General features: G+C 51.2%; 5 protein-coding genes across 6 annotated transcripts; 2 read left to right on the forward strand and 3 right to left on the reverse strand.

The window, feature by feature from the left end:
• Window positions 1-1,086: 1,086 nt before the first annotated feature.
• Window positions 1,087-10,530, reverse strand: LOC128271021 (mucin-19). The gene is made up of 5 exons (XM_053008452.1): window positions 10,279-10,530; window positions 10,025-10,211; window positions 6,414-9,940; window positions 1,229-6,353; window positions 1,087-1,148 (listed from the first exon to the last, which is right to left on the reverse strand). Exons 1-5 carry the CDS (start codon window positions 10,528-10,530, stop codon window positions 1,087-1,089), a joined length of 9,153 nt encoding a protein of 3,050 aa, XP_052864412.1.
• Window positions 10,531-14,423: 3,893 nt separating this feature from the next.
• LOC128274124 (fidgetin-like protein 1) lies at window positions 14,424-16,385 on the forward strand. The gene is made up of 3 exons (XM_053012221.1): window positions 14,424-14,566; window positions 14,634-15,213; window positions 15,273-16,385. Exons 1-3 carry the CDS (start codon window positions 14,424-14,426, stop codon window positions 16,383-16,385), a joined length of 1,836 nt encoding a protein of 611 aa, XP_052868181.1.
• Window positions 16,386-16,461: 76 nt separating this feature from the next.
• Window positions 16,462-17,181, reverse strand: LOC128273209 (cytochrome c oxidase subunit 6C). Its single transcript, XM_053011137.1, has 3 exons — window positions 17,072-17,181; window positions 16,730-16,890; window positions 16,462-16,656 (listed from the first exon to the last, which is right to left on the reverse strand). Exons 2-3 carry the CDS (start codon window positions 16,888-16,890, stop codon window positions 16,587-16,589), a joined length of 231 nt encoding a protein of 76 aa, XP_052867097.1. The 5' UTR covers window positions 17,072-17,181; the 3' UTR covers window positions 16,462-16,586.
• A 1,757-nt stretch (window positions 17,182-18,938) lies between these two features.
• On the forward strand, window positions 18,939-20,242 carry LOC128271022 (uncharacterized). The gene is made up of 3 exons (XM_053008453.1): window positions 18,939-19,246; window positions 19,439-19,890; window positions 19,956-20,242. The coding sequence occupies exons 1-3, from the start codon at window positions 18,939-18,941 to the stop codon at window positions 20,240-20,242; spliced, it is 1,047 nt and encodes a 348-aa protein (XP_052864413.1).
• Window positions 20,243-20,368: 126 nt separating this feature from the next.
• LOC128273422 (bifunctional peptidase and (3S)-lysyl hydroxylase Jmjd7) lies at window positions 20,369-22,210 on the reverse strand. Of its 2 annotated transcripts, XM_053011378.1 has the most exons (6): window positions 22,159-22,210; window positions 21,941-22,094; window positions 21,317-21,469; window positions 21,076-21,245; window positions 20,855-21,019; window positions 20,369-20,780 (listed from the first exon to the last, which is right to left on the reverse strand). In XM_053011378.1, the coding sequence occupies exons 1-6, from the start codon at window positions 22,208-22,210 to the stop codon at window positions 20,518-20,520; spliced, it is 957 nt and encodes a 318-aa protein (XP_052867338.1). In that variant the 3' UTR covers window positions 20,369-20,517. The 2 variants fall into 2 exon arrangements, with proteins under 2 accessions (XP_052867338.1, XP_052867340.1); XM_053011380.1 differs by lacking the exon at window positions 22,159-22,210 and having other exon boundaries at window positions 21,317-21,477; window positions 21,941-22,088.
• Window positions 22,211-22,821: the final 611 nt, after the last annotated feature.

Below are 22,821 nucleotides of genomic sequence, written 5' to 3' on the forward strand. Positions count from 1 at the left end.
AAATGCCCGTAAAACAGAAAAGATGCCGTGCGCGAATACACACCCTACACATACGAACAGAAAGGATTCGGTACGAGGCAACGGAACGAAAAGAACACAACAAAGGTCATAAAGAGGAATCACACACATTGCAGCTCGGTCGAAAATAATAATAAATATAAAGTCACAAAGTAGAGCAATTATACAGTTCCCTCCTTTAAAAAACCAAACAAGTAAAAAGGGGAACCAACCGTCGGTCGGACACAGAAATTAACAGTGAGGAAAAAGTGTAAAAGATCCCCTATTCGACAGCATTCGATCGCGTGGTCGCCAAAACATTCAGTACAAAGATATAGTTACCACCGATATCTCGAGATTGCTGTCGTCGTCCGATGACACAAATTCGTCCAAACTGCAGTCACTGTTGGTGGTCAGAATAATCTCACTGGCGTACGAATCGTCGTCCTCGTTGCCTTCCCCGGCATCCTTCGGTGTTGTTGTGATCGCCGCTTGATCAGCGCCCACGGCACGATCGATCGTACTGCCGTTCGAGGCAACACCGGTGGTGCTGCGAACGGTGGAAGATGAAGGTGAAGGCGCGAGTGAACCGCCCGGCGTACTGGTGGCACTTCCATTGACCAGGGTGATTGTTTTGCGAGCGCGCCGCTGCTGCTGCTGCGGTTGGCGCTGTGCTGTCCTGCGCTCCTGAGACAGTACGTCTCGTGCTGCAAGCATTTCGGCTGCCGGATCACCGGTACGATCAAGCCAGTTCCCGTCACTTTCGATCCGTTCCGTGTCGAAACCATCCAAGCTCACGTCCATCTCTTCGACCTCGAACGACAGCAAATGGTCATCAAATGGAATCTCATTTCCGAGGTCGATGGTCGCCCCATTACTGAGCATACGCGTTGATAGTTGCGATGGGTCAGAGGCGTGCCTGGCTACGCGCCCGTCCAGTGGGAGACCGTCTCGTGTGGGCCGTGGTGGAGCGCGATTCCATAGGACGCCGCTTCCGTTCGATGTGAAATCGCCAGCAGGAGTTGAGGTACTTTCTAGCCCGCGCCGAACGCTGCCATCCGTGCCTTCGGCTGAGGCACACACTGTTGGTCACTTGCTGTCACGAGAAATCCGGCGACGGCGTCCTTCCGTGATGTTCACTTCCAGTCCAGCTACGGAATGGAATGAAAGGAAATGGAACCGTAGAGTGTGTCCTGAATCAAGGCATGTTTGCCAACCCATCTCTACGAACCTGCACTTCGGGTTTTGCGCCTCACTTCGATGGTGGTGCTTCCCTCGGTAGTGGCGGCTTGGGACGCGCCACTAGCGCCAGCGTTGGCCAGGGATCCCGCTTTCGCCTCAACAATCGCTGCGCCACCTTTGACGGACGAAGCACCAGTATGCTGAGTATGGTTGATGTGATTCGCAAGCCCTGCTTTCCCGTGGCTTCCGTTCGTGCCGCTTGGAGATCTGGATCTGGCACCACCGCCGGTAGGACCAGCCGCTAGGGCGGTACTTCCGTTCGATCCACTGCCCGTAGTACTTCCCGTACATGATGCTACGGTGGAACCAATGGAATTGACGGCACTACCAGGGCCGGTGCCTGCCACAGCAGCTGACGAAGAAGTGACCACCGTCGTTGTACCCACATGATTACTATCGACACACACCGAATGGTGGTTACTGTTGGTGCCGGTGGTGCCCGAAGCTGTGGCTGCATTCAGCAAAGCGGCCGCCTTGGCCTTATTGTTCATCGCTGCCGTGGACAGGGTCGACGACGTCATGCGTACGCTTCGACGGGTACTGATTTTTTCGTCGCCCGACACGCTCGATCCTCCGGTTCCGCCACTAGATGAGGAGCCAGTACCCGGGGTTACCGCTCTGTGGCCACCACTGGCTGCCCCGGTACTGCTGGGAGCCGCGGTGTTGGTCGCTGAAGAAACAATGGTACTACCGGAAGAGCCACCTCTGTCCTGAACGACGACCGAGCTCGCTACTACGTTGGCTGACGGCGACGACGGGACGGAAAGAACGACCGTCGACGAAGCACTCGTTGCCGGTTGCGCAGTAGATCCCGAAGTTCCTCCGTGACTTTGCTTGGCATTTGTCACAGCAACACTGGCCATGGCCGCGGATTTACTGAGCAGATTACGAAGTGACTTTTCTTTTTCGCATCCGGCGGCCGCCGTCCCAGCGATCGACGATGAGGACGACGTTACGGTGAAAGCGTGAAGTGAAGCTCTTCGCTCACTGCCGTTGCCATGGTTGCTGCTGGCAGTAGCACCTGTTGTTGGAAAGGTGGACACTGTAGTATTTTTCTCGATCGTAGTGGCCATTGCAGAGGACGGAGAAGAGTTTGCAGCCGTAGCAACGTTGACAGTTGTAGTAGTAGTAGTAGCAATAGAAGTAGTAGTAGTAATAGTAGTAGTATTACAGGTTGTGATGATGGTGGTAGTAGTAGAAGCAGGTAGAGAAGAAGTAGTATTGGTAGCAGAAGTAACGCTAGTAGGTTGGACAGTGGATGCGGTGATGGAAGTTGAGCTGGATTTGGAGGTTAGTTTGGTGTTTCGAGCTTTACCCGCAATTTCGATCAACGGCTCGTCACTGTCGGAAGAATCGACCGTTACCGGGGCCGATATTGTCGCAATCATCGCTAACGCCGCCGCGGCAGCTGCCGCCGCCTGGTTGGCCGTTTTTCGCGGCATCCGTCCCTTCGCTATCGTTTCGGCGGATCTACGACCCTGTCCCTTCATAGATTCCGGACCCTGCCCCAGGCAAGAGACGGCATGGTTGACGGTCACACCGGCTTTGCGTGACTTTTTTGCTCGAGTCGGGGTATCGTCACTAGTGGCGGTCTGGGAAGAACCCTCCGAACCCTGTCGTTTCCGCTTGTTTGGTCCACCACCGGACTTGGCTGTCGATGCTCCGGCTCCGGCTGATTTGGGACTTTGCCGTTCAGCTGTGGTCCCTGCTCCTCCTACCGGTGTCCCAGCACATCCACTCGACGCGGAATGTCCACTGTTGGCGCCGCCGCCCGTGGAGCCATTTGCTCTAGGCGTTTGCCCGGCACTGCCACTGCTGCCGGCAGCAGTCGCCGACGGAGTCTGCACAGAGACCGATTCCGGTGGTCCCGAGGAGGGGCTTTGACGCGGGGGGAGCTCCAGCGGACTCTCGAGCTTACTGGATGCTCGCGTCCGTATGCGATGTTCTCCACTTTCCGCGTGCGATGGAATCTCAATGGACAGTTGCGACAATATTTCTTTGCCATTCGCTTCCAGCTCAACATTGCTCCGTACCTGGCCCTCCGGAAGGACGGCCACTTTTCCTTCCGCCGACGGATCATCAGCCGGTGGATGGATTTGTTCGTCAGCTTCCGATGCGGTCACTTCGAAGAGACCTAAATCGACGGCGCCTGAAGTGGAATTGTGTCGAACTTTACCTTCGCTCGCTACCCCCAGTTGGCCACCGTCGCTGGCCGCAGCTGCCGTGCGTCTTTCGCGGGCCTTCTCGCTGGAGTAACTATACAGCGGCGGTTGCTCGTGGCGTGGTTTCAGCTCGATCAACACTTCGCCGGTTTCCGGACTTTTCGGTTCCGGTTTTGCCTCTACCAACGTCCCGGACGATACCGCTGCTGCCGGCACGGAAGATACGGTCTCCACCTTCACGCTGTTCACGACGACGACCACGGAGGAAGGTTGAAGCTCGTCGCCGCGCCCCGTTACCGTTACGGCACTTTGCTCGTCGGAAGATTTTCTTAAACCCTTCCTTACACTACTAACGATAGCCTCCTCGGGATCAGACTTAACTAAGTGTTGTTTACCTTCAACTAGCATCATTATCTTACTATCACATTCGCTTTTCACACTAGGACTATCCTTACTATTGTTAGTGCGGCAATCGTCGTCGGCCGACACCCCGACGGCACTCAGTTGATCGATCCGGTGACGTTCCTCCTTTTCTTCTTTCGTTCCCCCCACCGCGGTGTGGTCGATTGGCACGCCTTTCTCCGGCGCTTCATCACCGTCGTCAGTGACGACGGGAACCGCTACCACACCGGGTTTTGCGTCAGCTACTACCACCACTTTGCTACCAGCCCCGGTTTCATCCGGCTTTTCCGACCTTCGCTTTAACGTGGCGACGGTCGTCGGTTGCTTCGGCCCTCCATCAGCGTGGAGCCGATGGCCACGCTTCTGTGCAGTGTCCCGGGGCACGGTAAGCACTTTCAAGTGAAGCGATTCCAGCGTCACGTCGTCTTCATCATCCTCCTCATCGATGCCTTCGATGCCGTTTCCAGTGACAACGCTTGCCGTGACGACGGTGTCTACTTCGATGTCATCTAAAATTTTGCTCAAATCCGCCCGATCCAAGCGGTCGTGATCGGGCGATGATTTCGATTTTCCGAGCAACGGCGAATGCTCTCCGTTCAGCTTCGTTTCACAGGTCCCGCCCTCGTTCAGGCCCATCTTTGCCAGTTCGGCCTCGATTTCATCGTCCGGCATATCGTCTGCATCGCGCTCCATCAACAATGTGGTGGTGCCGGCTTTCACGTCCATTTCTAGCAACCGCCGCTGTACCTCGCTATTCCGAGCCAACTGATCGTCCATCGTGCCGCCGCCGCCGGTTAGCCCATCGGTTGCGCCTGCCAGCTGCGGACTGTCGGCCATCTGGAGCATCTGCTTGGCGCAAGCATCCAAAACGCCACCGCCGCTGCTACCATTGGTGGTGCCGGGAGTGCTACCATTGCCATTGGTGCTGCTACTGCTACTGCTGCCACTTCCCTGCGGGCTGTGGGACGACAGCTGGTGGGGGCTCTTCTCTGACAGAGCGTCCATCGACTCGATGCCGCTGTCTTCACCTTGCGCCTGAGATCCGGGCGAACCTCGCACACCCGTCGCGTGGCCCAGCAAATGGTGATGATTCATACCGCCACCAACCACAATCGCCGTCGGCGGTATCGTAGCTGTGGTCGTTGGTGTCCCGACACCCGAGCCCGCTGATGGTGTGGCCGCTGTCAACGGTGTCCCATCTACGCCGCCTTCCCGTCGTTCCTTCGCCATTTCACTAGCTGTGGCTCCACCGAGTTCCGTCTCTATCGAAGTTCCTTCCGCTCCGTCCGCAAGCAGCTGCTCCGGTGGTCGATTCTGACTGTGATGATTCTCCTCCCGTTCCTCCTTCAGGTGATTTTCCTGATGGTTCGCCTGCGCCTGCTGACGATGATGATCGCTGCTTGGCAGCATCTGGGGCCTCTGCGGTTCCTCGACGCCGCCGCCATCGTTGGAGGTTTGTTGCTCACTTGAGGTAGATGATGTTGTGGTTGTTGTCGTCTTCGGAGACACCGCCACCAGCGCCGCCGTCGACGTCGCGGGGGCTGGCGCGTTGTCCGCTGCAGGATCGATCATCGCAACACTAGCAGCGCCTACCCCGCTGGAACCGATCGCTGGTGGCGTACTGGCGGCGGCGGCACTGGCTTTGATGAGATTTTTGTGACCCTTACCATAACTACTGCTATTATTGTTGTTGTTATTGTTATTGTGGCTATTGTTGTTGTTGTTGTTAATGATCATGTTACTGCTGACGACCGTGGGGGTGCCGTGGGCGTTATTGCCACCACTAGCGTTACTGTTCGCACCGGAGCTCTTCGAGTTTTTTGTGACATTGGCGCTGGAATGGAGTAAAACGTTCGACGCTGGAACCGTCCCGACGTTGGTCGAACCGATCGGTCCGCTGGCGGTTGTAGTGATGATGGACTCGTATATTTCATTGATCTCCTGCACACCGGCAGTGACGGCCGTCGTTGGGCAGCCATCGGAGGAGGGGACCGCCGTCGCCGCTCCCGGCTGACCGCTCGTCGCCAGGAGCCCCCCAACGCTACCGCTGCTCAGGCGACGCCTTTTCTCCGGACACACGATCCCGTTCGGGCTCGCGAGTGCATCCGAGGCCGTTCGTTTTTGTGACGGAATGTCAGAAACCGGTCCCCCCAGTGGCACCACCTCATCAGTTCCGCCACCACGGGCCTTCGCAGCCGGGCCGCCGATGTGATTCTGCTGCTGAGTAGTGGCCGCTGGTGGAGACGACGCCACCGCAAACGGGGAACCCATCGCCGCGGTGTTCGCGGTATCCGTCGAGTTTCGCTTACTGTTGGCCGTGACACCGGAAGCTTTAGTCCCGTTGCTGCCACCACCACCGCCGTTGTCACTGCTGTCCTCCTCGCCACCGCTCTGACTTTTCTTCCGATCTTTCCGCGAGTTCTTTATCACAACGGAATTCTTCCCCCGCAAGCTTATGTGGAGTGGCGGCACTCGCAGCTCCTCGCCAGCGGGAGACGGAGTTTGAACATTACCGCCACTGGCCAAGGCGACGCCGACGCCGCCGCCGCCGGTGGTGGTGGTATTGGTGGTGGTGATGGTGCTACTACTAGTATTGCTGTTACTGCTTACAGTGCTACTATTGCCACAAATGTTCACGTCGCGCACGGTCGCTGCCATGGCCGCGACGGCGGTAGTAGCGGTGGTTGCTAGGCTACTGGCGCTACAGGTGGTCGCAGTTCCCGTATGCTGCTGCTGTTGGACCGGTGCACCGATCGGCGATTGCTGCATTGCTCGAGTCAACGTTACCAGCTGTTGAGCGTAACTGGGCCCTTCTAGCGAAGGCGAAAGGCCACTACCGGAGGTACCGGAGGTGGACATCGCCACGGAGGACATCATCAGCTGTCCACCCGTCGTACCGGTGTTGCCACTACCGAGCGGGGACGGCCGGCCCGGAACCGTCACCGTGATTGCGTCCGACTTTTCCAGCTTCAAGCGTAACTTAATCTCAGTGCCACTCTTCGTCGGTGAATTGTTTCCGCCACCGTCCACCGGCAGCACCGACGTGGACAGCACTTTTGCCTTCTGCTTCACCGTTTTCAGCGACGATTTCGTTCGTTCTCTCGGTTTTTCTTTTAGCTTTTCGTTCACCGCGGGTGTGTTCCGTACCGCTCGACATTTCTTAATTTTACGCGGTTTTCCGGTAATATTTGGCGCGGTTGACGCGGCTACCCCGGAGGAAATGCTACCGGCGGACATACCACCGAGCGCTATGCCCATGGCGAAGCTGGCCACATTACCGTTGCCCGCCGTGGCCGACACGGCGTCCGTATCGCTCGTGTCCGACGGGAAGCGCGAGGAAAAGATTCCCGCACTACCGGTCGTGTCGTCGTCCGAGTAGAGCGAGTTGCTCGCTTCGGGCGGAAAATCGTTGACATGGGTCACGCCAGTCCCGCCGAGTTGTGCTTGCTTCAGGTGCAGACTCAAGCCCGAGCTACCGGCCGTTGCGTCGCCGGTGTGGTCCACGGCTTCTTCAACCAGCGTCTCCTCCAGTTCACCCGTCAGCGGATTGACCAGTACCTGTGGTGACTTGCGGCGGCGCTCTTTGAGCTGCCCTTCTGCCACACCGAGGGAAGCGGCTCCCGTGATGCAATCCATTAGCCCCGATCCCGGCAGGGTGACGTTCGTTGCCGTGCCAACCAACGTTCCACCTGCCGCAGCCACCGCCGTGGCGGCTCCTCCGTGCAGTAACGCGGTGGTACCACTAGAACCAATTGATAGTTGGTGCGGCTGCGGCAGTGGTTGTTGTTGTTCGTTCACTAGCAACGGGTGTTGTTGCTGCTGATCCATCAGATCCAGGTCGTCCAGATCGTCCAGCTTGGTGTCGAACAGGGCACTGTCCAGATCGCTCGGAAGCAGTGAGTCCAGATCGTTCTTGGCCAAATCGGGCAGATCCACCAAACAGTTGCCCAGCTCAAGTGAATCGCTTACGGACGCAGCCACATCCATCGTTTGTTGCTGCTGCTGCGGCTGCTGCTCCAGTGATCCAACTCCCGGCTTACTTAGCTGCTGCTGACTGAGATTGTATTGCATCTGGTAGCGAGCGAACTCTTGGTAGCTCGATTTGGTCGCCGAGTCCATCGGCAGCGAAGGCCATCGTTGATTAAAACCGGCGGCTGAAGAGCTTCCCGCCGCCTGCTGCGACGTTGCCAGTAGGGCGTTCGGTTGTCGAAAGGGCAGCTGTTGTTGTGCCAACAGTTGCTGCTGCTGCTGATGCTGAACCGGCATGCGACTTATTTGTTGGGAATGTTGTTGCTGCAGTTGCAACTGCAACTGCTGTTCCTGCTGCTGAAGCAACGTGGTCGGCTGCGGCGGTCTCAGTGCGGAGTGACCGGATGGTGGCCCTACCAGCGCCGCTCGATTGCCGGTGACGACTAGCTGCTGCTGCTGATGCTGCAGTTGCTGTTGCAGCAACTGTTGCTGGTGCTGCTGCTGTGACTGCGGATGCCGGATGGCGGGACCCATGACCATCCCGCTCGCCGCGGCAGCAGCAGCATTCCCTGCCCCGGAACCTGTTGGCCCGATGCTGTATCGCTGCATCTTTATCGTGTTTACGGTGCTGCTGCTGCCGGCGCAGCCGCTACTATTAGAAGGCACTGACAATGGTGGAGTTACTAGAGAAGAAGGCGACACATTCAAAATGTTTTGCTGATTGTTACTGCTGCTGTTGCTGCTGACACTGTTCGTCATTGGATGATGATGATGTTGCTGATGAGGATGACTGTTACTGCTATTCACACTGCTACCGCTTCCACTGCCCACTGCGCCACCGACCATCGCCGTCGTCGTGGCAACCGGCGGAGCTCGTAGCGGACTACTACTATTCACTAACGCGTGCTGCTGCTGCTGATGGACGACCATGGGGCCAGGTGAAACCATCGAAGCACCGGCGCCAATCACTGGGTGATGCACTAGATGCTGTTGCTGGGGGTTGGCGGCGCCTGCTGCGACACTGCTCACTACTGCTGCGCCACACTTTAAACCGATATTTGAATCATTGTCACTCGCGCTCACTGGACTAACGGCGTTCGGGGCCGCCGCATTGGACGAAGTAGAAGAAGACTGAATGCCGACTCCGCCACTAACCGCTGGAATGACACCTTTCACCATCACTTGACCACCACCACTGGCGACCATTGAAAGCTCGTGTTTCAAGATCGGCTGACCGGCACTGCGCATTAGGTGCTGCTGCTGGTGAGGTGATGATGGTATTGCTTGTTGCTGAATGTTTTCGTTCTGCAGCAAATTCACTAGTAAAGGGCTAGACATGGCCACATTGTTGCCGGCCAGAAGGCCAGCGCCGGGAGCACCACCAACGGCGACCGGTGTAGTAGTGGGCTGGCTGCCTGCTACCATCGGAACACCACCGGGCGGCGGCACTGTGCCGACTACGGTTCCCGCTCCTCCTAGGGGAGCCGCCTTCACACCGGTCACGGCCGATTGATATGGTGGTGGTGGTGGTGGCCCCGCACTTAGTGTCACAGAAGCAGCACCTCCGACGGGAGCGACAAACTGGCCATTCGGAGATGGTTTCACACCGGCGGCACCGGGTGCGCCACCGGCGACGCTGCCGACCAACCCAAGCGTGTTTTCGCGACGCTGTATCACCCTGGCCTGCGTCATACTCTCGAACGGATACTCGCAGGGATCGGCCGCAGCGTTTGGCACAAGGACGGGAACTTTGCCATCCATCGGGCAGATCGTGTTGGGTGACTTGAACACTGGGCCGCCCCCGGCAACGGCAGCGGCGGCGGTGGCGGCTCCGGCGCCATCCAATGGCAGCGGACCATTCGCAAGGGGCTTCGGCGGATGGACCGCGCCCTTCGATGGCCCGGCAATAGCATCGTTCGCGCCGACGAGCTGCAGATGATGTTGTTGCAACTGCTGCACATGCTGTGGCGTTGCATGTTGCTGTTGCGGCTGCTGCTGTGGGTGGTGATGGTGGTGGTAGAGGTTTTGATGTTGCTGTTGCTGCTGGTGGGGCAGGTGTAAGGGTTGTTGCTGCTGTTGTGACAGGTTCGCTTGGTGCTGTTGCTGCGATAGAACGCGGGCCAGCTCCCCCAAACCACTATTGCTTGGTCCATCGGTAGCCGAATTATCTAAGGAAAAGGGGAAAAGAATCGGGATGGTAGAGGTCAGAAGGCAAAGCCAATCGTGGTCTACGACGAAAACGTGAACTGTACCTGTTCGGAGCACTATTTCCTGTTGGCCAGTCAGACGCAGCGAGAGAACGGTCTCGCCTTCCAGCTGCACCGACAGGATGCCCAGCGCACGGAGTGCACTGTTGCCTTCGGCCGCTAGCCGACGCAGCCGGATGGCGGCCTCCTTCGGTATAGAGAGTGTGACACGCACACTATTCCACGGTTCCACCTTCGAACGAAAAGCGCAACATTAGACAGATCGAGTTGACAGCTAACAGCCACACAATGCAACGCACCTTATCCACCTTCAGCCTTCGGGTGTCATCCTCCTGTCTGTCGGCGCCATCATCCGCTACCTCTTCTTCCACCAGCGTTGACAGGTTCTCGATCAAACTCTCGAGACGTGCCGGGAAGTCGGGGTCGTGCAGGTTTCCCTCACATATCACCACCGCTTTCAGCGTGCTGTTGTTGCCGCCGTCATCGCCATCGTTTCTACGTTTACTAATGTTTGTCCGTTTCTGTTGCTCACCGTCACTATCGGCCGCCATTCTATAAGAATACGGGTTACGAAACATTAGTATCAATCGAAACACCGGGAAATCCGTACGCTGGTGTTTCCCGAACCCGACTAATATTGCCGCTCATCAAATTCAAACACAACGCTTTATAAGCAATTCAGTTCCCGATCATCCCAGTATCCATTCCAGCCATTTAGAACGATGATATATTTCATGATTCCAGGGAACCCAATTATAGGCCCAACATTTACAGGTAGTACAGTTGCCCTCTGCAACCTGTTGCATTTATTCGGAGGATGCCACAGGGTAACACTCACTAGAAAAGAAACTTATCACTTGACAGGCCTTAACTGTCTTCATTGTGGCATTACGATGCACCGCTGCATTGATAAACAAATTGTGCCTGGGTCGTTGTTGTTTCTGTCGTTACAAAAACATCACCAAATTGCCGAAAACACAATCACGGTATGACAATTCCGCTTCCGGTCACGATCACACACACACACACACTCGTTATCTCTCGGTCAGTCGATTTCTCTCAAACTAAACTTCTGGCGTGCGCGTGTGTGCCGATCTTGATTCAATTGATCGAAGCTGCAGATCGCCTACCAGGAGGGCGGGGAATTGTTGCCAAAATAGAAAGTTTGTTTATTTACTTGTAACGTTTTGTGTGCGCCTGACATCGTCGCGGGGAACTTGGATGATTGTTTTACAACAAGCCAACAAAAAAAGAAATATTCCTCGTAGAGGCAGAACTGCCTTTTCTTCGACACCGCAAGAAGGTTGACGTTTCTCCCGAAACCGGTCCGCAGTACGGGTGGTGGAAACTCAACAAAACGGATTTGCTTCGCTGGCGCTCGTGTACGGGTCTCGGTCGAAAATTGATCTTGTGTGCAACGAACCTCGCGTGCGGTGGTGTGAGTGTATTGGCTATCGGTTAGATACAGAAAATGCGGGAGGTAAGACTCGAAAAGTGTGGCAGGGACACCAAGCAATAAGAAGGAGAGAGGACGCATGAAAGAGAAAAAGAGAAGCGACTGTCAGGATATCATTATCTTGCAAAGGAAACAAACACTAACAGTACTCGCTGATTGGTCCATTCTTCAATTTTGAGCCTTTTCAATAGTTCACTTCCGATTGCCAGTACGATCGGCAGATTATTTATGAATCCTGAATCGATAAGACGTTTATTTTTTTGATGACTATGTCGCCGTACCATCCAATGGCGATGGATTATCAAGCGTCCGAATTATGTAACGTTAAAGCGGTCTGTCAACTGGCTATTTTGTTTTCCTCTTTCCGACCACCAGTCTGTCAGGGCGAAGCATTTCAAGATTAACCCTTTTGAATCTTGTGCAGCGAATCACGTACGCCAAGAGTAAAAAAGCCTTTTCTATCATGATGCAAGGAGAACAATCATCGCACGGCCTACTGTTTCTCTATGAAGAGCAGCCATTTTGAATCAAACTATGGACAAGGATAGGAACGACTTTCTACGGTGGCTGTGCGACCGAGACGGCCTGCTGCTGTCAGCGGTAGATCGAGAGCAAAAAAGCACTGGTTCACTCACTCTTCCTGCGCCTGTCTTTCTATCTCTACTGATTTTTCTCTCCGACACAATCGCACGCACACCAGCGTCGGTCCGTCATGCCGTTCCTCGAACACGCACACATACACTACATCGATCGAATTTTCTTAATGTAATCAGGCACTGGTGGGCTTACATTTTCCGTAGCCGTTTTACAAAACGTTTCTAGAACCTTTGGCGCACAAAACCTGCTTCGAATATTGAGCTAGACGTTGGGATGAAAAAGGGCGCATCTCTCACCCACACGCATCTCTCCATTTTACAATGTGTCACATCATTTTTTCTTCTCTCTTTTGTCGTGCTTTCACAGGCCCATTCGATGCCCAACATCATTATGCTCACAGTTTCACGCACACAACCGTAGCACTCTTTACCAGCCACCCGCGGTTCCACCTATTTCGACTCCGATGGCTAGCACCAATGCGTCCCATATATTCGTGTAGCACATGTATTTCGGTTATTTCCATCACTAATGCTACTGTTTTCCGCAACCTACTGTTAATGCTGCCATTCGTCGAAATCAGCATTTACGCGCCGCCGTATGTTTTGAGAGGCTAGAGAGCCGTTTCCCGCCTGCGGGTGTAGGTGTGAGTGGGCACCAGAAAAAACGCCAATCGTACGAATGAAGCACGCTATCATACACGCATACTTTAGCCTCGCCACTTGCCTCGCAATCAATGCGTGCAGTTGTGTGAGCACGTTTCATGTACAGCACACTATGATCCTTCTTCGTCATTCGGTGGCAATTATACATCCAAAGGCAAATATATACAAAATATATGTACGCGACACGGCTCACGCTCTCCCATACTGACCATTCCTTGGTTTTATACCACTTTTGAATGACACGGATTTCAGAAACGTGCAGCATCACACACTGCTGGGAACGTTAACCGACGGGTTCCACGGAGGTCGCGCGACACGCACGCAAGCACGCACGACGATTGAGCGGAGTAGGCTTGTTGGAGCACCTTCGCAACGCATCCATACGCACCAGCGCACCTCCTCGCACACGCAGGCACACTCAGCGGGGTAGCGTGTGTTGTTAGAACCGTGGGCACCACTGGGCGCCGTCAACACACAAACACACGGACACCGAATCAACAAAATACACATGCACGCAAACGCATGATGGAAAAGAACTCCAGTGCTTCTAAACTTGCCACCACGGGCCTACGACCTGCGGTTTCGGGTCAGAGGAAAAGCGGACCACACTCCGGCGGGGGGTTCATATTTGCTATTTGAATCGCGGCACCTCCTGCCGTACGCACAATGTTTCACCTCATTGGCATTGAATTTGCTTCTCAGCGCTGGCGTAGAATGCTTTTTTTGCTTTACCCCATCGGCCCATTCACACACATATTTAAAACCGCGTACGCGCGCCACCACCGCTCACACCAAGAGATTCGATTGCCAATGGAACCCTAGCGATACCGTGCATATACATACAAATTGAATCACGGGCAGCATAGCATCGGACCTCCATTAGGATTGTGCACCAAACCAAACGCTATACAATAAAAAAAAACGTCCGCTACCAATAACCATTTGAAATTTTGTTTCCCGAATCGGATCCGTATCGCCGAATCCGTCACCATTTACCGAACGCAAACTAGAGAATCACTGCACACCGTCGCTGCGAACGCCAAACCCCCGACGTACAGCAGTGTGTCTCGTCTTCTTACCCATTTGAGCCTTGCTCCACGGAGGAGCCGAGGGTGACACACTTTTTGCCACGACAAAAATCCACTTTAGCCACTCAGTTGCCGGCAACGAACAATAAAAACACGGTCACCAGGTACCAAATAAACATAGTTTACTACCTTACAGCCCTTTCAGTCCGCGGAACGTTAGCATTTAGCGAAAATTGGGTACGTTTGTTACAATCGAACAATAACAACGACCGCCATTTGCATTTTTTCCCATTTTCTTTCTCTTCCATTACTCGCACTCGCCCTTTCGCCCGCACTCCATCGAGAGCGGGCGAAAGGCGAACGGGCGGGGCGAAGCAAAAAAAGGCGAGCTTAAGGTCGGGCGAAAATTGAGAACGTTTCCGTTTCGAACGAATTTCAGGAGCCGGGTAAACTTAAAGGGTGGTTTTCGCATTTATTTTTATTAAACACCATTAAGTTCTACGCTCATTTCTTAAATAGACTGTTTGCAGTGTATAAAATTGTGAAACTATTGTTTTCGCCTGGGCGAATCTACAACCCGTCAAATGGAGTGTCAAAATGACATTGCCCTCTCTCATTCAAAACGCGCGATCTGAACGTTTTGTTAACATTAAAATCAAACACAGAGCATTCCGATATTTCCGCAGAAAGAGCATTCGAAAATGAACAATCTTTCACGAAATGTAAAGGATCTGTATTCTATTCTGAACAAGTTGGAGCAATCGGGAAATAGCCAAAATACTGCAGAGGCCGTGAACGAAGTGCGAAACTTGAATTATGAACTTTACACCGCAACACTACAAGCGTAAGTTATAATGCGATTTGCAGAAAGCATGTCTTTCGGTCGGATAATGCTTGGCTTTGTGTTTCAGTAACGATGAAAGGCTATCGGCTTGCGTCTTAAGCGAGGGTTTGCAGAAGTATCAGAGCCTAATGATTCATCGAGAAGGAGTCAATAACTACTGCGATGATGTCATGGAACTGCTCAACCAGCAACCTCCTCCAGATGGCCTCGATTACGTACCGACTGAAACGGCTTTGGATGATCCACTGTCGTATATCCGCAAAACGGAGTGCCACGGGCAGTACGAAAATTGTTGCTTCAACGAAATTTCTATGGATGATGTGTCAGGCATAATGGTTGACCCAACACAGCGCAAGCCAACGGCAGATTTCGATACGTTCCAAATGCCACAACAGAAGTGCCATTCCGCTGGTGCGCCATCGGAAGTCGGTGGTAAAGCTCAAGTATCTATCGAAGACATTTCGCGACGAGTGTTCGCGAGTGGTGCTTCAATTTTCACCCCTAAGGTTCCTGTTGGGAGACCGGAAATAAGAAAAACACCATATGTACCTGCGCCACCGGATGAGCCTGTTGTTTCTCACGCAAAAGGTGCCCCGGAAGGTGGATTTCGTACGGCACATGATGAATTCCGGATCCAAAACGTTAAGGTGAGCCATTGGTACCATGAATGCAATGTTTCACACTAATAGGATTAACCCGTTTACAGAAATATGGACAAACGAATCTACCCGGCAAGACGCCTCTTTTCGCTTACGGTCGAAAATCTCTCGGTGGTCGCCGGACACTGGGCAGTAAGTTCGTCTGCCCCGTGCGGCCCGATAATGAATCTGCAGCAGGCGTACAACGGACAGCGCCAGCGACGGACGATAGTAGGACATCCAGTGGCGAAAGTCAGGAAGAGGAAGTTGACGATCGACTGAAAAATATCGACCCGAAGATGGTGGAACTCATCCGTAGCGAAATCATAGGTCGCCTTCAACCCCTGACTTGGGATGACATTGCCGGATTGTCGTATGCGAAAACGATCATCAAAGAAGCGGTCGTGTTGCCCATATTACGCCCGGACATATTCACCGGTTTGCGCAAACCGCCCCGGGGTGTTCTTCTTTTCGGTCCTCCGGGGACGGGCAAAACATTGATCGGCAAATGTATCGCATCACAGTCCAAGTCTACTTTTTTCAGCATCAGTGCTTCATCGCTTACCTCGAAGTGGGTTGGCGATGGGGAAAAGATGGTGCGAGCATTGTTTGCAGTGGCCGCCGTCCATCAGCCGTCTGTTGTCTTTATCGACGAGATTGACTCTTTGCTGTGCCAGCGTTCCGACACGGAACACGAAAGCTCTCGGCGACTGAAGACAGAGTTTTTGGTACAACTCGATGGTGCCGCCACGGCCGAAGATGAGCGTATTCTCATCGTTGGGGCCACTAACCGACCGCAGGAGCTGGACGAAGCAGCACGACGTCGGTTGGTGAAACGATTATACATTCCACTCCCGGATCGTGCCGCAAGGGTACAGATTTTAGTACGTCTACTACAACAGGAAAGGAATAGTTTGACCAGCGACGACATAGAGCAAGTCAGTGAACTCACTGATGGGTTTTCGGGCGCGGATATGAAGGTTCTCTGCCACGAAGCATCGATGGGACCAATCCGATCCATACCGCTCGAAGAGCTGGGTGACATTGCCAAGGATCAGGTGCGACCCATTTCCCATGATGATTTCCGGCTAGCATTGACGAAAGTGAAGGCCACCGTATCGCAGAACGACTTGAAACAATACACTGCTTGGGATCAAACCTACGGAGCTGGAGCATCATGAATGTTACGAAATAAACAGTTTGTTAAACAGCAGAAATTGATTGACTAGTTGAGGGCCAACGACATTAGCTTATTGCTCGGTTTCGAACAGAATTTATTACTCTCTCTGCCGGTTGGAACCAGCCTTACTGCAAAAATAATAGCCACGACACCATCCTCTTCCCATTACTATGCCGCATGTCCCTAGAGCGAATAAAGGATTTTAATTCTTCACCGACTGCAAAAGCCCGGCGTTCTTCATGCGCTGGAAAGCCTTGTCGGCATCGTAGGTCCTGGAAATGGGTGTAGAATGAATGTATAGTCCTTCCTTGTACCAAATATGAAATATCCCCTTCCGTTTCTTACTTGTAGAACTCAGCGTAGTCCCGCACTTTCGGATCATTGTGCATCACCTTCATCGCCACGACCGCGATAGTGCACAGCACACTGGACACAATCAGGTTCTTCTTGATGGTGGCATTGTGAAGGCCGCGCAGGACCGGCTTCGGGATTCGCGATTCAGACATCTTCAATAGAAAGGAAAAGAAGCGAGCTGTAAGTTTACATTACGTAAGTCTGTTCGAACCATCCGCAATGTTTTGCCACTTTTGGTCTGTACGAGAAAGACCGATTAGCAATCGCTTGTAGAACGAATTGTTGCCCCAAGGGAACGAATACGATTTGGAAAAGGAGATAAATAAAACATACCTTCGCAGGTGTTTAGTTTCAGCACAGAATTCGTCTCCGATACACAATTTCAGAACGAAAAATCTCGACAGCGAAAAACAGCAGCACCAGTGACAGACAAACGATGCATTTCGATCGATATAAAAAGGGCCAAAGAAAACGATAATTTCTTGCTAGAGGTCTTTTTGAAACTGTCAAAATCACACTCGAGCAATTTTGAATAGTACGTTAACTCTCAACGGCATCACCAAACTTACCTAAAATTATGATGAAGCTGCTATGACAAAATAATTGTATGTGAACAGTGGAATTGTACTCCAAATAAAGTCAGGCGAAATTCAAAAAATAATTTTCTAATGATTGAAATTGACTAATGAAATGATTCTATTTTGCCACTAAGAATTTTTTTTTTAGCATGGGCTTAACAGAGTGTAGAAGCAATTATTGAAGGGCAGCTTGTTGCATTCGTACAAAACAAAAACTACGTCCTCGTCGTTGAACTATATGGGCTCAAAATGCTTCTACAGGTATATAAATTGATAAAAAGTGAGTGTTGGATTCAATCTCTTTTGGCTTTCAGTAATGTTACACATTGTTCAAATTTGTTGAAAATTATTGGTTCCTATTAAAATGCGTGGAATATATGAAGCAGCTTTTAGCAGAATTTAGTCAAAGGCATAAATAATCTGCGGAATTCGATTTTTTACCCCTACAGCTTCTCGAACGCAGAAACATGCCAAAAGTTTTCCACTATTTGACCAAAAACCGTTAACAGTTATTTTTATTTCCAGTAGGTACAACCATGATTATTTCAGCATCGCCTTTTGCTCTCGAAACGACAGGTAACATGAAGAAAATATATTAATTGAAAGCATGTGCTAAGTTTTGACCGTTAACGGACACGACAAATTCAACAGAAATCGGCGTGCAAATTACAATGATAGGTAAAAAGAATCGGGAAGCAAAAAATAACGGTCATTTTTGTTTCGTACCCTTCTGGCGATCGTTTGTCCGGGTCTGAACTAAAAGTCCTTTTCAAAAAATCGGACCTGTGTAACTTTACGCCTTTCGATGGGGATTCCCGAAAACTACCTCGTGTACGATTGACCGGGTACTAATGTACACACTGAAACTAGTGTGTAACGGCATTAGTTCGAAGGGTATAAGTAAGAGTACATCCTTCGCCCTCAGCCCAGACGTTGTCCTTCGTTGCCGGAGGAATTGCTGGTGGTAGCCGCAGACGTATTCCAGTATTATTTGAGCATTAAAGTGTATTTAACGTAAAACTGACTCGGATATTGCACCTAGATTTTGTATTTCGAAGAAAAAACAAACCTAAGCCAAGGTAAGTTTGTTTGTTTTGTGGAACTTAGAATGTGTTTTACTAACATGTGAGTGCGTTATTCATAGTTAACTTACTACAAATTATAGGCCCCTAGTTGTGTAAAGGATTGGGTGGGAACTGTTCCTAAGCAGGATCAAAGCCGGTAAATGAATGCAATTGACAATGAAGTGAAAATTGCTTGATTATGATCTGCCTTTATCGTACAAAAAATAATATAAGAAATCGTAAATATTGAAAAATGGCTGTGTAGCGCCGCGGGCCAATGACCCGTGATCGCAGCGGTGTCCTGTTCGGGGTTCGGCGCGAAGTGCAAGTGCAATGGCCTTTTCGTCACTGTATACTTGCTGTGACTACATCGTATTGATTATTGTAGTACGGCAAAGATACGGGGATGACGGGATCGATAAACCAACACACAACGAGAAAGGACAGTGGGAATGCGTTACATCCGGCAGTTCGTTTTAGCTGATCATCAACGAATAGGTTTTGAAGGATCGCCATTATTCAATTACTTGGCCTGTTTTGTGATTCATTTTCAGGAAAATGACTGATTTTGATGCGGCTGCTGCTCTTTTGCTGCTCAGCTCTGGCCGTTACATGCCTCACACGATCGACAGTGTGAACAATAATAATCATCACAGCGCAGCAAAGGAAAATGTTGTTCCTTTGTCTCTCGGGAGTGCCAACACAGCGTTCGGCGCTATGTTACCATTAACTATGGCAGTCCCACCAGCTACCGATAGATCGGCTGCGGTCCAGCAAGGAACGCCAGTTGTCATGGGCGATCTAACCCTTCAGCAAAATGTGCTGCGTCCACCGACGATCGATAATTCGGCACTATCGATGTTTAGGTTAGCGTTTTCACTAAGTGCAGAACAAGAGCTGGCGAGGAGGATTGGAGGAAAATTGGACACTGTGAAGCAGCAGCAGTCGGAACTCGCCTCTCCCGAGCCGCCTCGATGGGATGATAGTAGAACTTCTTCGCCGATTATGCTTCCCATTGGACAGTCCCAGACCAGCGATTCTTCTCGGGTCGACGAAAGTGACCCGGAAACAGGGCGAGTTCATCATCCGATGATGCTATACGAGAACAGTCCCGGTATGAACGGGTTCGCAATGCAGCTCAGTACAGGGCGACACCAGCAACACAACTATTCCAGCTCACCGGAACCGCATGGGACCCATAATGAGGTAATGACGGCAAGTTCTAGGTATGGTGTCTCTCGTCGAAAACTCGTTCACCCGCAGCGGAAGTCGGCAGGAATCAGCATGATACAGGCGGAGGAGCTGTCGCCATCCGACTCGGGCAATTCTTCCATTCACGACGAAATACTGCAATCGGGGCTCTTGATACAAGCGTGGACGAGAGGAAACGACATCAGTGCAGGGCTGCCGCCGAGAGTTAAGCTTGAACTGCAGAATATTTTGCAAATGTCCCTGTTTAACAAAGAGTGCTACACGAAGGAAAAGATGACCGAATTTCCGATGGAAGTTGGTAAGTAAAACAGCGTTCGTCTAACAATCCGACCGGTTCCAATTGGTACATTTCATTCCATGCAGGTTATCATCCGAACAAATCTCGGCTGCGCAAGGAATACCAGAATGATTTGGAAGCTGCCGATCGTGCGAAGAACAATCTAGCGTCACGTCGGTCTCGCCACAAGAAGAAGATGGTCAATCAACTGATGAACATCAGCTTGGAGTTCGATCGCAGCGAAAACCGACACTTGTATTTACAGGAGCGCTGGCTGACGAGTTTGATCTATGATCTAGAGGACAAAGCCATGCAAAAGGGAGTCGATGCGTATATGTTGCGAAAGCTGCGGGCCGACTGTGGCTTTCAATGAGTTGCCGGTGGGGTTGAGTTGGGAATGCTAACGAAGGGTTGCTAATCCCGGAAGAATCATTGTTGAGCTTCGCTTTACTTCCAGTGTAGTGTTGTGCATATATTTTAATTTTCTATCTCCGCTAAATATACAATTTTTCGGACAAAAGTAACCGTGTTTACGCATTGGCACATGAAAGCTAGTTACAATTATTGAACGAACAGAAGGCTCTAGTCATTTGCTTAATAACACAGAAAGACAAAATAACATTCACAGACTCAACAAGTTTTCGCCCGTCATTGGCCATAGTTGCACAGCTTCTCCACCATTTTATAAAAACAGTAACGGGCATCGTACTCCATGTCGTACCAAAAGTTGACGGCAATGCATTTGTGACTTTGGCGCACGTGATGATACCACAGGCTTGGCAAGTACAACATATCACCGGCGTTGAGTCGGATTTCGTACGTTGTTGCGTTCGCGAACGACGGGAAGCGTTCCAGGTCCGGTGCCAGAGGATCTACGCTAACCCATTCAATAAGACGCGGTTTACCGATTTCTGGTTCAGAGAAACGGTAGAAGAGAGTTGTTAGATCACGCGTGGAATCACGCAAATTGTACGTTAACACTTACCATCCAGTATTTGCTCCACCACGAGATTATTGTCATCCTCTTGCATATAAATACCCATCGGGTATCGCTTTCTAGGAACGTTGTGTAAATCGATCGGCGGAATCAAGATAAAGTCCTTGTACCCCGATATTACGCAATAGATGTTTTCGTAGGGATCTTTATGCACTGAAAAAGGCGTATGTTAAAAGATCCGTTGATAATCAAGCATGGCAAACACATACTGGATGTGATGGCCCTTTCATCTCCCATCCAGAAGTTGACCGCATCAGGACTTTTGTTAAACGCCTCAGAAGCAAATTCCAGACTCGCCTCACAGACATCGTTCCACAGTTCGCCAAAGTCCTCCGTTAAATTGGAATTTTGTCGTTGTATGTAAAATACACTGTCCGAGCTACGGAGGTAGTGAAATCAGGAACTAAATGATAGGAAAAAGTTATGAAATGATCAACATTTTACACTTACTCCTTTCGATCTAGCGCTGACAGAAAATCGGCCATGCGCATCGTTTGCTCCATTGGGAGTACAAAGTGTTCTTCCGATTCGTGCAAGGCCAACCCATCCGCATAGCCGTTGGGGGTTACTGCTACTGTTACTTCCTTGTCCGGAATAGTTTCTCTGTGGAACTTAGACCAGGCGGTAAGGAAAATGCGCGCACAATGTTTCGTTCTTAATGTTTGCCAGGGTGCTCCCAACGCAGTGCCGTGTTCTAGCGTGTCCAAGCGTCAAGCTATGTGGGAAGATGATTGTTTGTAATAAAAAGCGTGCGCCACATGAAAGAAGCAGCTGCAACGGTCTATAATTATTTCGCTCCGACATGCGGGACCACAAGGCATGAGTGTGTGTGGAAAAGGTGAACATTAATAATTTCCCCGATGGTGACGACGAAGCAAGTCAATGAAAGGTGAGATGATCGTCTAATTAAACATTTCCCTTCACATTGCCACTATCAATTGGGTGATGTTCAAAAATGCGGCAGATGCTGACACAGTGCCAACGAAATGTGTGGCCCCCAACAGCTGCACACGCTGACAACCGATAGACAAAATATGCACACGCACCCTGAGCGAGGATGCTCCCCATACTCACCGGAAGAACTTGGAATTCCATTTCTCTAGCGCTGGCCAATCGGTGATGGACTCACGCATCACAAGCGGTATATTCTTGGCAACATAGTCTCGTACAAACTCCAACGATGTTGGAATACCGAAAGTTTCCGGTATGCTGGCAGGGAGAAACAAATCTTTGGGAAAACATTACAGTCCAGCGGACAATTATGCTTCTCTTGTGGGTGGAAACTACTGTACCTTTCGCTTCACTGGTTAGCACTTGAAAAGCATCGCGAAGTATCGTATTCATCTCGATTTCGTCGCAGCCAGTCCACAAACTGTTGAATTCGTATTCGTTTTGCGATATTTCCGATTTTGTTTTGCGATTTGTACGTGACGCAAGTTGTCAAACAAATGAACAACAACAAACCCTCGAATGAAGACTAGTGGCCAATGAAACTGCGATGCCACACGGTGCATAACTGTAACACGTAACACGAAACATAGTGTCAAATCTGTTATGCGCCCTGTATAACGTCGTGTTATAGGGGCTACTGAGCCACAACGCTTTTGACACCTGGTCGCTGTACTGTCAAAATTGTTATATGAGGCTGTTATATCTACTGTTCTGCACCGTGTAAGGATAATGTAAGTTCTTATTTGTGAAGTTTTTTTTAATTTTAACTATAAATTTTTATTATATTGACACATGCTTACCGATTAAGTATCAAATTTTGTTATGTTATGTTATATGTTATGCATCGTGTGGCCCCCAGTTATGTTATAAGTTATGCATCGTGTGGCCTCCCAGTATTGGTTCAGTTGTCATTCCGAGTTTTCCTCCACCAGAAAAAGTCACTTCAGATATTGCACTTTGCTGGCCACTTTTGTTTCGATACGCGGCTAAAGACGATCAGAGAA

This window comes from Anopheles cruzii, chromosome 3 (genome assembly GCF_943734635.1).
Source record: "Anopheles cruzii chromosome 3, idAnoCruzAS_RS32_06, whole genome shotgun sequence".
Lineage (NCBI taxonomy): Eukaryota > Metazoa > Arthropoda > Insecta > Diptera > Culicidae > Anopheles > Anopheles cruzii.